The sequence below is a fragment of the Copadichromis virginalis genome, linkage group LG1, assembly GCF_057382275.1.
Source record: "Copadichromis virginalis isolate Kocher_CV1m ecotype Utaka linkage group LG1, C_Virginalis_male_GT1.1, whole genome shotgun sequence".
Taxonomy (NCBI): Eukaryota; Metazoa; Chordata; class Actinopteri; order Cichliformes; family Cichlidae; genus Copadichromis; species Copadichromis virginalis.
The window spans coordinates 26,452,151-26,468,199 of NC_140618.1; the positions used below are offsets into that span (position 1 = coordinate 26,452,151).

At 37.3% G+C, this 16,049-nt stretch overlaps 1 protein-coding gene across 6 annotated transcripts in view; it reads right to left on the bottom strand.

Annotated features, from left to right (window-relative positions):
- Positions 1 to 15,488, bottom strand: part of LOC146718866 (protein diaphanous homolog 3-like) — a 173,755-nt gene extending 158,267 nt beyond the window's left edge. For 4 of the 6 annotated variants that reach the window (XM_085456713.1, XM_085456686.1, XM_085456703.1 and 1 more), the window contains exons 1-6: positions 15,212 to 15,488; positions 14,930 to 15,129; positions 10,784 to 10,816; positions 10,264 to 10,446; positions 9,855 to 9,959; positions 3,089 to 3,219 (exon numbers count right to left, since the gene is read on the bottom strand). In XM_085456713.1, coding sequence (XP_085312839.1) covers positions 3,089 to 3,219; positions 9,855 to 9,959; positions 10,264 to 10,446; positions 10,784 to 10,816; positions 14,930 to 15,043 — 566 coding nt within the window. In that variant the 5' untranslated portion in view covers positions 15,044 to 15,129; positions 15,212 to 15,488. The remainder of the gene's footprint in view (positions 1 to 3,088; positions 3,220 to 9,854; positions 9,960 to 10,263; positions 10,447 to 10,783; positions 10,817 to 14,929; positions 15,130 to 15,211) is intronic. The other 2 variants (XM_085456679.1, XM_085456695.1) reach the window with 2 other exon arrangements.
- Positions 15,489 to 16,049: the final 561 nt, after the last annotated feature.

Here is a 16,049-nt window from a genome sequence, read left to right on the forward strand (position 1 = left end):
TGATCAGTTCGCTCTATTTTTTCTTGAGTAGCAGCTCTCCAAGTGTGATTTTTCCATTTTCTATTTGATATTTACAAGTAGCACTGAGGATTTATTAACGCTCACTGATTACAGCCTTACTGTAATCACAGCACACCATTATCAGATGCAAAAGAAGCACAGCAATATTTAACTGAGGGGTATCATTTCCAGAAAGACACGAAAAAGGGAATAAGGGAAAAAGCATTGAAAAAAGAAAACAAATTAATCATCCCTCTCTATGGGAAACAAAAACAGTCATAAATCAAAGAGAAAAATGAGGCACCTTATCTGGCTAACTTCACAGCTAAGGTAGCTTGACTTCTAACGCAGTCTCAGGAGAATGGCTACAAGGTTCCCAGGCAGTGCAGCACAGTGTTGCACTCTGCTTAGGCGGTTATGAACCAGATATAAAAAATTAACTTTAAAATGTCCTGTTCATAGCACGTTAACTGACTACAGGAGGGCTCTCTAGGGACAGAAGGCGGAGGCTAAAATTGCAGCAATGTGGAACATCTGCAATACAAAAAGGGGTCATTTCACAGAGTGGGCAATGAATGACATTGTTCTCACTGACTACTAAGAATACAGTACTCCTAAAACATAGATCATAAATAAATGTAACATAGATTATAAATGAGGATGAGCTAAACATTGAATTACCAGTCCCTAAAATACAGTCTGTTTTAAAACCACTGCAAACTACAACCTCAATAAAAACCATTAAGCTGCTGCATATGGAAGTACAATTAACTAATGACACAGGTAAGGCATTCTTACCTTTAGGTGTCTCCACTGCAAACCATCTGCCCACATCTCATTCTATCCCTAGTATCCTCCTCTGTCATATCAACCATCTGCATGTCCTCCTTCACTACATCCAACACTCTCTGTGGCCCTGGCAGCTCCATCTTCAACATCCTTTATCCAATATATCCACGATTGTTTCTCTGTACGTGTGCAAACCATCTCAGCCTTGCTTTTCTTACTTTGCATAACAATTTTTATGTGTATAATCAGTTTGCATATTTTGACATGTTGTTCATGGGTAGTTGTATATGACAGGAAGAGCATTCAAGGTTTCTTTTCACATTGTTGCTAAACTTTACTATATAGCTAAACTGAAAAAAAAAAAAACAAAAAACTGAGCACTTAAACCTGAAGGTCAGTTTTAATAAAAAATGAAAAACCAATTTCCACTTGTTTGTCAGATCCATTTATCAAATCCATTTAATACAATTGCATTTTGTAGCTTTGCTGGTCCTGTGGTCTAGCACTGTGGCCTTCCTTTTAAAAAAAAAAAAAAAAAGGAGAGGGGGGGGGGGGGGGGGGCTGCGGTGGATACAGTAAAGGAGTCGAGAATCACACTGTGAGACTGTAAAAGTGCCAAATTAGTACCAAATTAACTCAGCTTGCATGCTCTAGCACAGCGAGAATGATCAGGAAGCATAAAAGTCTTATAACCTATACTAGTAAGATAACCCTTATATTATGAAAATGTGTAAGCTGTTTGCTTCAGTGCAGAGGGGGAAGGAAAAAAACCCACTGATCAACATCCAAACCAATGTTTTCAGCTTAGGTAGAGTTCTGATGAAACCAGGCGGTGTTATTTTACAAAAGACTGACAGTCTGTCATCATGAGTGGTGACTTCATTCAGTATCTGTGCTGACCATTCAAACCACAAAGCAGTGTCCGATCATTGGAATCAAAGTTTTAACATCATTACAGAGTACATAAAGTACCTATCAGTGCAGTCTAACACAGTTTTGAAGTGAGGTTTAGTCATAGAGCCACATTAGCATTGTGACTGGCACATAAGTTACACCATAGCTACATTACCCACACACTTTTCTTTCCAAGCTCCTTAGACTACGATGACCTGGATGACTGAGAACCTTCACAGACATACCCACATTTATTATAGTCACCTAGATCAATATTGATACAAAATTTACAGTTTAATCACTCTTCTTTAACAAAACAAAAACTGCTAAAAGGCAGTATTGATTGCTAGGCTGTAAGACTCATTTCTGCCATCAGATTAACCTTACAAATAGAGAAAACTATGCTCAAAGTTAACATGAAACTAAAAAAAATATTATTACCAATATAAGATGTAAATATGAACACAAACTGAACACTGAATGATGCTGATGCTACTGCTTCAGTTCAAAATATGGTGCATGGTCTAGAGGACAAGATTAAGAAAGACTGCTAAAAATGTCATTGTCACAGAAAATGCCTGTGAAAGAGAAATGAGAGTGAAAGAGCCCTCTCATTGCAACAGTAACTAAATAAACTGAAGTAATTAAGCACCTTCTGGCAGCAACCTTCCAACAAATGTTTTTGCATTTAATACACATTTATTTTCCCAAAACATATATAAATAGAGTTCATCTTAGTATTTATCTGATTACTATAAATATGGAATGAGAATACTCAAAAATATGAGAAGACAGACACTGGTTAAATAACCTGATCAAACCTAATGTGTGGCACCTAAACCTTCAAGAAATCTTGTTTTTTTTTTGTTTACTTTTTCCACAAACAGTTTAGGTAGCTGAGGGCAGTAATACTTATAATGCAAGCAGGCAACTTTCTACAAGATGCTGGCGTGCAACCAGACAGGAGTGACACATGACAGGTCAGTATTGAGCTGGTCTTAGTTGTTTGTTTGCTTTTAGCGCTTCAAAGATGCAATAAAGCATCAACCATCACAACATGTCAGTGTGTTAGCAACAATACTGACTGGACATTTTATAACTGACACCTGCCATTATGACAGCAAAACACTTAAACTTGCACACCAAAAAAAAAAAAAAAAAAAAAAAAAAAAAAAAAACCACACAAAAACATGATTAAAGGATGATTAGATTAATATGAACTAAATTTGAAGTAATAGAACTTACAGAGGAGAAAATAAGAGACAGAAATACTACATAAAGAAAGGTATATAGTCTGGTGTCCCCGTATAGTGTACTGTCAAATAATAAACTACCAGCGACAAGAGAGGGGAATTAAACCTAAAGAGGGCAAGTCCACTTTTAGTGTCAGAATCTTGTACCATACCTGACGGGGTTGCTGGTAAGGGATACTCGCAGTGAGTCTAGACAGGAAAACAGACGTTCATCCATGACCCCTGACTTCAGCTCACTAAGGAATTCCTGGGGAGAAATCTGATGGCTGCTTCTCAAGTTGCCCTGTAAAATGAAAAGAAAGGAAGAAGAAATCTCTCAAATACAGCCTTGCAAATTCTGCCAAGTAAAAATAAAAAGTTTGTTTGTTTTTGTTTAAATTGCCCAGTTTTTCCTGACTTTTGACCAATCCTAAAGCACTTAGCTTTATTCCCATGCTTGCTCATTTTAATGTACCTCTAAAAAGTTCCCACTTTATACACACACATACACACCTTACATGTCCATACACATTTCTAGTCTAAGGTATTTCTGAATGGAAATGTTTTAAAATGTATAAAATTTCAAAACTATCAACAACACAACAAGCAAAATTACTGAAAAAGACCTTAACTATTAACTTTATATATTTAGAATGCATGAACCGGGGGGGGGGTAGCTATACCAAGTATTTCCTTTTCATTCCCTGACAAGACACTAGGGTTACTACTGAGTAAGACTTACTACTGCTTTTGTGTGGGTGGGTGGTAAAGACTTGAAGCTAAACTTACTTTTTGTAATGTTCTTGATTGATCAAAGACCTCAGATATCACCATCTATCACTATCTGAAGGAATATATAATCCCTAATCCCAACAGGCTGGCAAAAAAAAAAAAATGAAAAATGAAAAAAGAAATATATCCAGTCTGTTTCTCACCTCACACCTCTTCTATAAAGCCCTACTCTATAGAAATATATACAGAAAGGCCTCTAATCTGAAAAACAATACAAATATATTTACTTTTCAAAACTTCAGTGATAAAACCTGTCATTTTTATTCAAAGAATGTATCGTATAGCAGCAAACAGTCTTATAGCCCAATAAATAGAAGCTTGTTACATATATAGAAAAGTCAAAGGTGTACAAGCTTTTGAAATGGCAGCCAGAAAAGTATAGCTTTAGCTCATGTGATACTGATTGTTGAGTAGCTTGTTGTCCTGATTGAACTCCGGGAAAACATTTTATTTGGCATGTGTTCCATGTTCAATTGGACTTCACAACATGGCTCATGCTCATCACCACAAAACACATCAAAGCACTCCACTCATTTCAGATAGCAGTCCTATGAAACTATCACTCGCACAACATCAGAACCCTCCAGTGTTGTTACCACGGCTAAAACATGTCATTTCTGCTCCGCTTACAAATTGGTTCTTGATTGCAAGCATCATCAGCTTAGTCCAACTCCCACTTTGTATGTCTCTTGCTCGGTGCTGAGTTAAGTCGAATGGTGGTGGCAATTTCACAAAAACAAACCACTGCCTGGCTGCACAACAGACCATCAAGGATACAGAAAGTGTCTGCCTCCCTCTCTTTTCCTCTTCAAGCCCAATGATCAACTGCCTCTCCCATCCTGGTGAGAAATGATGATGACTAGGCGGTTTGTTTTTCAGGATCTCTTGGGCTTTCAGCAGCAAGAGGAAAGTATGATTGCTGCTCTTGGTAGAAACAGGCCCGGGTCCTTCTGGTGTTTCTTATCAAAGGAACATTCGTGGCACCCTGTTTGCCCAGTGACAGCAAGTCCATCCACATAACATGGATAGACTCCAGATGCATTAAAAGCTTCATATGTTAAAATGTGCACTTGGAGCATAATGCATGATTTTCTTTTAATAATCATTTCAACTGAGGTTATAGCCAAAATGGACCAGTGAGTCACTGTTTAGTGTTTTTTTAATACTGCCTGATTAGAGTTCTAAGGTTGGTCAGGGATGTACTCCACTCTTGAAACCTTCACAGAAAATACATTTTGGAAGACACCCCCCTGAATTTCAAAGAGACTTGACCCAAAGCTAGTGTGTACATGAGAAAGATGATGTGCACTCATAATGTACCATTTATGCGAGCATTGTATTAACATACAATAGACCACGGGTGTCAAAGACATTTTAGTTAAAAGGCCACATACTTCAATTTGATCTTGAAGTGAGACCAGACCAGTTTATTAAAAAAAATGAAAAAGCATAATAACATACCCTTCCTTTAATGTAGAAGCACAGTTAAGGTCTGAAAATGTTAATGAACCATTCATTTACAAAACTTTTACACAAAAGCCTAAGATGTCATATTAAATATGCACTACAGATGGGAGTGAGACTATGCACAAAATTTTGGAGCTAAACTCATTTATCTTTACACGTCATTATTAAAACAGCCTGATAAGATCTGCATATACTTTCTGTACACATTCACTCCATGGTAGTAATACTCTGACCACTTCACCTTGAACAGCAGTGCGATTTATTAAACTATTTAAGATATAACAAATTCCCTGGAATTTTCACACTTTGCATGGGTAGGTGGTATAGCTTCAAAATTATATCACAATATTTCAAGAAAATTTGCAATAATCATATTTCAGACGAAAGGAAAAAAGATAGCGGGTAGCAACATTTATTAATTCAAGTAAATGAACAGCATTTTCTATCCACCTTTGCCAATGAGCTACTGTCACTGATGAGACACAATCTAAATCAAAGTGTTAATCTACTGAAACAACTTTCCAGCAGCAGAAGCATCGTAGTGCAATATTAGTGGCACACAGCATTATATCAAATGACATAGTAAAAAAGCAAATGTAAGCACTAACATAGTGCAGCCCAAGTAGCGTACACGTATAGCATGACTGCTTAAAACTTTAATTTAACACTACAGTAACGGCAAATTATTCATGTAACTCTGTAGGAACTTCACAATACTGTCAGATAAGAAAACTGAAAAAGAGTTTCGACCTGGGGTGTTTGTGTTATTTTGGGTCAAGTTTTCTAACCAGCTGCTTAATATCTTGCTTTACCACTGTGCAACAACAACAATAATAATAATTTCCACCCAAGCTTGGCACTTCCTGTCATTAAGGAGTGCAACTAGCGAGCGGAAGCATCAGTTCTTGGTTGAGTAATTTGTTTACTTTAGGGTTGCACCAGTTGCCAATATAAAATGGTGAAACAAATTTGTGTTGTTTCTACCTTTAGCACAATTGTTTTAAAATTTGCAAAGTGTTTGCATTGCTCTTTACTGAAGGTTGTTGAACTAGCTGCTTATTTTTGTTAACGGTATTAAGTTGTTAGCAGAGACGGACATGCTAACATGCTCTCAGACAAACCATGACTCACAACTTCTAGGTATACAATATGGCAAAGCCCTACTGCACATGGACCCATTAGTAGGTCAATTCTAGCCCCCGCCTGCATGCAGTAGACTTTTGTGTGCTAAATCAGCGGTCCCCAACCTTTTTTGCGCCACGGACCGGTTTATGCCCAACAATATTTTCACGGACCGGCCTTTAAGGTGACGCGGATAAATACAACAAAATAAAACCAGTACCGGTACCGAAAAAAAGATTTATTCATAACATACGTGAAAAGACCCAGGAAAACCAAGTTAACGATAAAAGTCATAACAAAATAACGCTGAAAACCGATAAAAACCCTGAAAACCATACATTTCAATTCTCGCGGCCCGGTACCAAACGACTCATGGACCGGTACCGGTCCGAGGCCCGGGGGTTGGGGACCGCTGTGCTAAACCATGTGCTATATTTTCAAATTAGAAACAATACACATGGATTTTGGATAAACCCTTTTACACAGATTCTGACCATTTGACAGGTCTTAACATAAATTTTCCCCATGCTCAGCTTCAGTTGATCGAGGAGTCATATTTTTGAAGATTCTTTGAAAGCAATTTAAGGCAAGGCAAAACTCAATTTCCTGCACAGCAGGGGCATTGCACATAAATCAAAACACAATGTCAAAGGTCAGCAATTATTTTTTGTGACAACATACAAGGAAATTGTTTCTCTCCAAGGCTATCTCCAAATTCACAGACTAAAAAAGGAAGTGGCATACATCGGTTTAAAAATTAAAGGTCAATTGGCAAAACAGCAACATGACTGAGAAGGTCACATTGTTGTTGTTATTTTGATGGCACGTTAAACAAGCAAAAGCAAAACAAGAAAACTTCAAGTTCCTTTGTGTAAAAAGTAAAAACATTTTTGTTGATATATACTTCACCTTGCTTAGTGTTTTAAACTCAGTGACACCACATTTCCTCAGAAATGTTGACCTTTTTCTCAGAACTTCTCTCCAAAAACACATAATGAACCACTTCTTAAATGCAGAGTATTATAAATCTGCTCTCTTAAAGAAATTAATTTCACTGTTTTTTGGTTGGTGCCCACATTTTTTTACCATGCAGGTATGAAAGGTAACAAATGCAGGCCAGTCACCATGGTAACTAGAGACAAGGATAGACAGCCTAAGGCAAACTTGAAGGGATGTCTGGTTATAACAAATATAATAAATTTCTTACTTGGATGTAAGAAATTTGGACTTGGACTTATTTCATACTTCTTTGCAACACATGATGGCAACTTAACCAGAAACCTGTAGCTATCAAATACGAATAGGCCTTACTGTTCACAATGTCAATTATTTGGTTTTTTTTCCCCCCCTACCCATTTCGTCAGCTAATACATTAACTTTTAAGAAGTGCAAAAGACAAGTACAATGTCTGGATACCAGGAAGTTCTTTTTTTAGCCTTTTCATGTAAGAAAAATGATATATCGATGCTTTACAATGACTTGTGGAAGCTTAAAATATTTATATTCTTTAATATCCTGTACCTCATACTGTATGCTACATACTGTGATCCATCAACAATAATATGACTGTCACAGAAATAACTTGTTTTCCTAGGGCTGGGCGATATATCGAGTTTTTAAAAAATATCGATATATTTTCATACGAGATATAAGATGTGACAATATCGTTTATATCGATATAGTCTATGTTACGTTATAATTATACTTGTGGAGCCGCAGGTTTGTCTCTCTTTCGTCCACTTTTGTCTCTACGCAACGTTACTCGGCCTCGCCTCTCCTGCACTGAACACAACTCCCCCATAGCTTCACCTGCAGGCAATGACAAGATGAAAGCGGAAAATCTCCGTTAGCGAGTTACCGTGCGTGGGGCTGGATGGCGTCAACGTGTTAGCGAGCTAACCGCGCTAACGACATGCAGCCCAGAGGGGCTGCACGGCCTAAAATCCTTTCCTTTTCTCAAAAATCGACAGTGCGCCTTATGTATGAATTCTGGTTGTGCTTACTGACCGCGAACCGATTTTATGTGGTACACAGCGCTCAGCAATCTGTCAAAAAATGTTTTAATATGACTTTGCTAAGCTACGGAGCTGCACCGCTTGATGGATTGTCGGAGAATTACGGCTACAGAGGAGGAGCCTCGCGGAGTGATACGTACTGTGTGTGTATAAGGACCACAAATGGCACCTGTTCAGAGACGTGGTGCAGCTGTGAAATCTGTCTCTTTGTTATTATGCTCAGCGTCTATTAGTTTACATTTTGACTGCACAATTGTGAGCTTTTTGTTATGCACAAAAACAACATTGTTTTCTTTTATTTATGGACCATGATTATTTAATAAATGCTGATAATTTATTTTTGAGTAATATCTACGCTGTATGTAAATAAAAGTGCCCGTGTGACATCTGGGACACAGTGTGACTAAGAACTCTCTTTTTGTTCTTAACTTATGGCTTAAAAAAAAAAAAAAAAAAAATCGAGATATATTTCTTATATCGCCATCCAGCTAAAAAATATCGAGATATGAATTTTGGGTCATATCGCCCAGCCCTATGTTTTCCTATTTCCCAGTCACTCTTTATTACCTGCAGTAAATGTTTGCTATAATCATAAAATAAAATGAATCCACCTCCATGTCTGGGCCAAAAAACAAAAACACAACAAGAATAATGCAGATATGCAAAGAGCTAATTCACCTCTGCTGCTCACTCAACAGAGTGCGTGCCTATGTGGAAAGCGAGACGTTGCACTTCTCTTCAAAGATTTTTGACAATGTATTTTTGGTCTTAAGTGGTATAAAAAAAATAAATAAATACAATTCATTTTGTTGTTTGTTCACAACAACAATGTTAACTTAAGTGTCATGATAACTGCTGTGAGTGAGAGAGATGCTGAGTACTCAAGGCAAGTATATCCTTCTACATTTAAAGAACACAATTAAACAGGTGCCGAAAACTGAAAACCAGTGAACAAGTATTCTAATATTTAGCCCTAAAATTCAAGCTACATTCACCCGCACCATTTAAAGCGGGATTTTCCACTTTTGTTCTTAAAAGATTTCCATCCACATAAAAATGCAAAAAATATATGTCACATGCTGTCAAAAGTGTTGGTCATATACCTCTAACTGCAGAAAAGCTGGCCAATCAAAGGTCTATAAACAATATCATGGATCATAGTCTTCTGTTTAAAAAGGAGATAAATGCACGCACATGTGATGTTGCGTGACACAGTCATTTTCCAAGTTCAAATTTGATACAGAAACAGTTTCAAAAGCTTCATTTTCTGTGACTTCAAACTCCAAAAAGGCCAAAACGCACAGAAAAAGTGATGTTTACCAAAACACGTGTGGATGGTACCTCACAAACCAAAACTCAACCAGTTACCTTCCACTCAAAAAAGTTAGAAAGTATGAAACTCAAACTTCTTCAGGCTGCTAGACACTGCTAATTAAAAGCATCAGCAACACGTTTCAATGCAAACATTCAACCACATAAATATAAAATGTCAGTTAATTTAAACTCAAAATAGGTGAAATATTTTAAATATTTAAAAACTTACAGTTTTAGAGGCAGTTGATATATACTGAATGACCATTTCTTTCTTTGTGTTGAGGTCTTTTTCTCTCAAAGGAGTCTTTTTGTCCTCATTCAAGTTCATGTCTTCCTAAAAAAGAAAAGAGAAAAAAAAACTACAACATTACCGTGGCCAAAATTTGATGTTGTTTTTGAATGCCTAACTGACTCTGGAAGACATTAGCATTCTGCACTGTTTCTAGCGTCAGCAACCAAATATCAGCTGCTTTGTGGCCATGATCATAAAATTACTGAACTAAAATGAAAGTTTGAAAAATATCATCACTTGTGTTAAATTGATTATTTGTCTTTTTGAATATCTTTATCACTTAGTCCCTGGTAGCACTTTTTTTTTAATGAAATGTGAAAATGTTGTACAAAAAGTAAGAACACACCATCATCTTTTCAAAAAGAGCCAAGATCTCCTTTTCTGAGTTTATCTTTGACGATAGTTCCTCAAAATGATGTGAGGTGGAGGATGAAGAACTGGACCAGTCGTTTGCATTGTGCTTAGATTGTGTCAAGGGTGGGCGCTCCTTTTTACTACCGGGAATCCGAATACTGGCGAATCTGTCCAGCTGTAGAAAGAAAGAAAGCACAATTAAAAATAGAAAAAAATACTCCAGACTTGGAGTCAAGTTTAGATGATTATGAGCACATTTAAATGGTTAGTAGTCAAGCAGAATAAAAAAAACAGTTATTAATAAACTAGAATGCAATGCTAGTAATATGAAACAAACTACAAACAAGAAGTCTGTCCTATGATGTTAATGGCTCCAATGCCTGACTGTTTTGGTTTTGTTAATGATGCTCAAAATAAGCAGAAGCAGTGACCTCAAGTAAGGTGACGTTAGATGTTGCAGAGATCGATGACACAAAGCACACACAGAAGCATATCAGTTTGTCAAAGCTTACCACATCATCTGTGATGTTTCTAAAGGGTAAGTGCTATAAGTGGGGAGCAAAAAGAAACAAATCAGGATACACAAAGCAAAAGCACCAAATATTCTAACAAACACTTCTGGAGCACATTTTTACATTCAGGCTTCAAGAATTTGCTTCATTTCAGTTAAACATTTGTGCCCCATTCTTTGCAGCATACAGCATAATCTAAAAAGAATAGAGACAGTGAAATGTCTGTATTGATTTGTCCCTACTCTGTTACACTTATTTTGACATTCAAAGAGTTACAATGGCGTTTTACATTCACATTCAATTTTTTAAAAAATGCTTCTTTAAATGGAGTGGACAGTACGACTCTGCAAAACATCAACACCAGTCCAACAACTGGCAGGGAGGTCTGCATACTCATGCACATAATAGAAGTTTCTGTTTAATGTTGTTTAACTGTTGTGTCCTTGAGCAAGACACTTCAACCGTTGGCTACTGGTGGTGGTCAGAGGGCCTGGCAGCGCCAGTGTCCGGCACCCTCGCCTCTGTCAGTGGCAGCTGTGGGCAGCTGTGGCTACAATGTAGCTTGCCATCACCAGTGTGTGAATGGGTGAATGAATGTAGCGTAAAGCGCTTTGGGGTCCTAAGGGACTAAGTAAAGCACTATACAAATACAGGCCATTTACCATTTAATGAATGATCCAAAAATATCAGAAAGATGCACTTATTTCTTCTGTCAATTAAATCAGCAAAGACTCGCTGCCTTTAATAGAACTGGCCTGACTATGTGTTTTCCTTCCCAAATGTCCATGGTGTGCCAGATATACAGCTGATTTAAATAAATTAATTTATTTATTATAGCACATGTCCCAGAAACTTGCATCACCAAGTACCAAACATGACATTTTTGACAAAGTTGCCTCTAGGCAAAACTGTTTACCATTTGCCAGTGTTAGAATATTTGCATGTGTGTGGGTTATTAATTTTGGCAGGACTTTTTTGTTGTTATCAAGTTTTTACATGGTCACCATATAAAACAACATTTCTATCACAAATTAACTGCTACATGGAGCCTGACCAATACAAATTTTAAGACCTATTCCAAAACAGATATTTAACTATTTAAAAATTCAATATACTGTTGTTTTTTTTTCTTTCAGCCACACAAAACCGATTTCCTTAACACATGTTACATGTAGTCATCTATGAGGTCTTTCTCAAAAATATTATTTTCCAATTTAATTAAATAACAACGGTAATGACTTTATCATTTTAGTTCTACTTCTGCTGGAATATGATAGGAACTGGCCAAAAAGCCACACAACAAAATAACTACCAATTAAAAACTATATAAAGGACATTTTTGTGATGAAAGAAGAACTTGCCAAACACGGTAATTACTGATAAAGTAAAATTCATTATGGCCACAGCAATTCCAGTCCTTCAGTTAGTCCATTTGGGGAAAAGAAAAAAAAAGGGCAAAAAGGCATCTCACAACTACATTAACACACTGATCTGACATGTTTCCACCAGATATAAAGTGCTTTTTGAACAATCTTTGGGAGAGTACGCACTATGGATATAGCACATTTACCAGCAGACAAACATTTCAGTTAACTCATTAAGAAAACTAACATCCTGCATTACAGCTGTGGCAGAGGAGATGGTGGTGACCTCTGCTTTCAAGAGGCAAAAGCAAAGGTCACGAGAAGCTGTAAAAGAAAGCCCACTAATGCAAGCTGCAGTTTTTCAATACTCTTTTTTTTTTTTTTTTTTAAATACACAAAGATGGAGAAATCTCAAGAAATCCAGATGTTATTCTGACAAGAAGGTGAATCAAGAATAAAACCAGCATGTTTGGGGTGTTATATATAGATGGGGGTGGTATACATTGCTCCCCTTACCATGAGGCATTCAAAAAATGTTGGAGATCCTAGTAAAGCAGGCGTTGGCTTTAAGATGACTTTTGTTTCCACAGCAACAACTCATTCCTTAGGCTTTGTGATACTGCCTCTATTGAAACTGGATGTCATCGAAAAATTCACTAACATGTAGTTAACTCTATCAACTGAAGAAAACCTCGCTTCTTTGGTATTTCCTCTTTAAAAGAAGAGGCAGGCACTCCTAATTTAAAGATCCTGTGAAAGCAACTTGGTGTCTCTCATCCAGACAGACACTAACACTCAGGGATTACTTTGTGTCGGATCATGCCGGAACTGCACCCTCCCTGTGTTGCAGATCCTCCTAACTTACAAATTAGGCACTGAAACACTCTTCTAAAAATTACCACCTGAGCGGAGTCACAGCAAAGACATCAAAAGGCCTCATTCCATGTGAGATGAAGTCCACTGAGATTTTACTATGCTATATGCTGCACATTTTCAATGAGCAAAGTTACTTATGGAACAAAGAGTTTGGCTTAAACAGAAATTATAAAGTTGTCTTAACATTTTTTAGCGGACTAGCCAATAAAATAAAAGCCTTCTAAATTAATCTCAGAAAGGTGTCCAACACTTGACTGGACATCTTTGTTTACGCCAAACACCTCTGGTTGATGGAAGGAAGATTTGCTGAGAGTTCTTGGTCCCATCTGGCTGGTGCAGTCATTTTAGACTGAATGCAGACCAAGGCTTCCAACACCTTTGTCTTGGATCAAGCAATCTAAAAGAAACCTGGCTGGGGAAAAAGAACAGGCTTTGTCCTCTTGCTTTCCCACCTACATATCCATGAGATCACAGATTCAGCAAGGTCCTGCAGATGGATTCAAAGTACTACAGTCACCTTTAAACAGGCAGGCTCAGACTCAAGTTTTTATGGCATATTTCGAACCACTGAAACTCAATTTCTATCCACTTGTCTAAAGATATCAAGAAATAATATATAACAAAACTAGATTAAATTATGTTAGCAATAAAAATATAAAGAAGTAGCATAGCCTGACTACATCAAATATGTCTAGTAAAGGATTTGGAGGACGGATAGAAACATTGTAGATACTCCATGATTTATTTCTTTAACACCATTTAAAATTCACTTTAATAGGTTTCCTGCATTTATGCTGAATGAATAGACATTAAATGTTACCGTAGCATGCCAATCAGAATTAGCTACAGTTTTATATAAAGTGACCAGATAACAATGACCATCTCAAGTTACCAGAGACTCTGGTAATGTGTTTGCAACATATTTCTCAAATATTAAATCAATGAGTTAATTTATCAGGTTTTAATTCTTATACACTGTAGATAAACATGTTTATGCTTCAAACGTAACTTTCATCCAGCACTGTACACTAATCAAAGAAGGTGAATCCGAATTCCTATTATGGATTGCATTGTCAGATGTTAAACGAACAGGTCATCAGTGGGAGTGGACAGAAACCATTTGAGAAAGACTAAATTTTGCTTCATTTTCCACTGGAGTCTCTGAACAGTGGCCACAGGAACTTGACTTGGAGTAACACTCTCAAGCACAGGTTGAGCATGCTTTAAAGAGATCTGTGTCACAAGCAAGTCTCCTATCAGAAAATGAAAAGGGTTTGGGGTTGTTGTTGTTTTTTTAATTGCTAGTCTAGCTGTGTAAACAAACAAAAAAAAACATGATTTTGTTTACACAGCTAGACTAGCTGAAGAACAACAACCGACAAATACCAAAGAGACTAAATGCTGTCTTGTTTGTAGGAGGGAATGCATGGATTAGTGTCAGTTAAACCCTGTGCTAATTTTAACCTTTTGATTTCCTACATGCAAAGTCAACAAACACTCAAGGTTATGGCTGTCGAAGAAATTCTACCATATAAAACATTACTTGTGTAGCCTCCTGTGCTTTGTTAACTGTTCGTTTCTCTCAGCCTCCCCAGACATGCAAGCACATTACGAAGGCATGACACATCTTCACCACGAGGTCTAACCGTGGTTGTTTGTCTATCCAAACTGGTCGTTCTGAAAGTAATAGAAAATACCGATCCAAGGTGTCAGCTACATTCTTTATATGGAGGGCCATCTACCCGTGTACTGTTCTGTCCACATCAATGTCCTTCTCTGTGGCTGGTTGTATCATAGGGAAAGCATAACACACTGAGTGACCATCTATTTGCAGCGTTTATCAAATGCTTTCTGTATCATACCGTTAGAGTAAAACCAAAGCTCGTTTTAGTCTTTTCATACTTACAAATTTTGGTTTGCGGTCTCCGTCATCGGTGTATGACGAAGTGGAGCCCTTCTTCTTTTGAGATTTACTGTCCCGTCCGGTGGTGGATTCAAACCGCTGACTGTAACTCTCCATGATGACCCAATGACTTCTACACCAGCTGACAGCTACTGAAGACCTAAACCTTTTATTGCATGCAACGTTAGCAGACGACAGAAGAGCTAGAGGACCACACAAAGGAAAATGCTTAGCACATAACAACACTAGGTCCAAGCGTTTTTAATGTTTAGTGCTCAGTCTCACCTGTCCGTTTAGCTAGCTAGCCAGGTTTACAATACTATCATTCACCGGTGACTTGACTTAGCGCTAATCCAATTTATTGACTGTCACGTAATGCTCTACTTTCCGTTAACTAAAAAAATGCGCCTTAAACGTAACAATTTTCCCGGAGACTTACAAAATTCACCCGAACATTAACTGAAAGCCATACAGTCATTACGAGTTTCAGCAGAAGCGTTAGGTGGGTAAAATTAAGATACTTTTTTTGACAGACCCGCGCAATGATTACGTCAGCTTCCCATGTTTAATCCAACCAATAGCAATCACGGAACCGCAAACGGTGACTCGAGTCATAGTTTAGAGGGAGTTGATTGGCTGCCTGAAGTGTCAGTCAATCCTACTTCAGTTTTAGGGTTGTTCGTTTTATTCAGCCAGTATCTCCTATGCGATAGGTTTTGTGTGTAGGTCTTACTTGCATCCAAGCTTTTCTCTCTGTATTAGATAGATATATTAGATTTAATTCAGTTTGCCAAGTGACAGTTTTTCTCTTATAGAAATATTAAACAGAAAGTGACAGGCGATAATGACAGGTTGCTTAAATATAATTTCTTAATTAAATGGGTAAAATAACTCAGTATAAATGCACACATATAAATAGAATAAAATAAAGGTCTTTAAATCAGTTTAGTAGGCTACAACCGCCTTTTTTTATTTAGTTGGCCAAACCCAGGCTTTATTTTAGTGATGTATGGTCTAGTTTAAATGACCTAATTAGAGGATTAGAAATTAGTGTATCAGAGGGACATCTCAGGTTGAGTGCTTTGGAGACAGAGAGGAAAAGCTGAGATAGTTTAGACTTGCA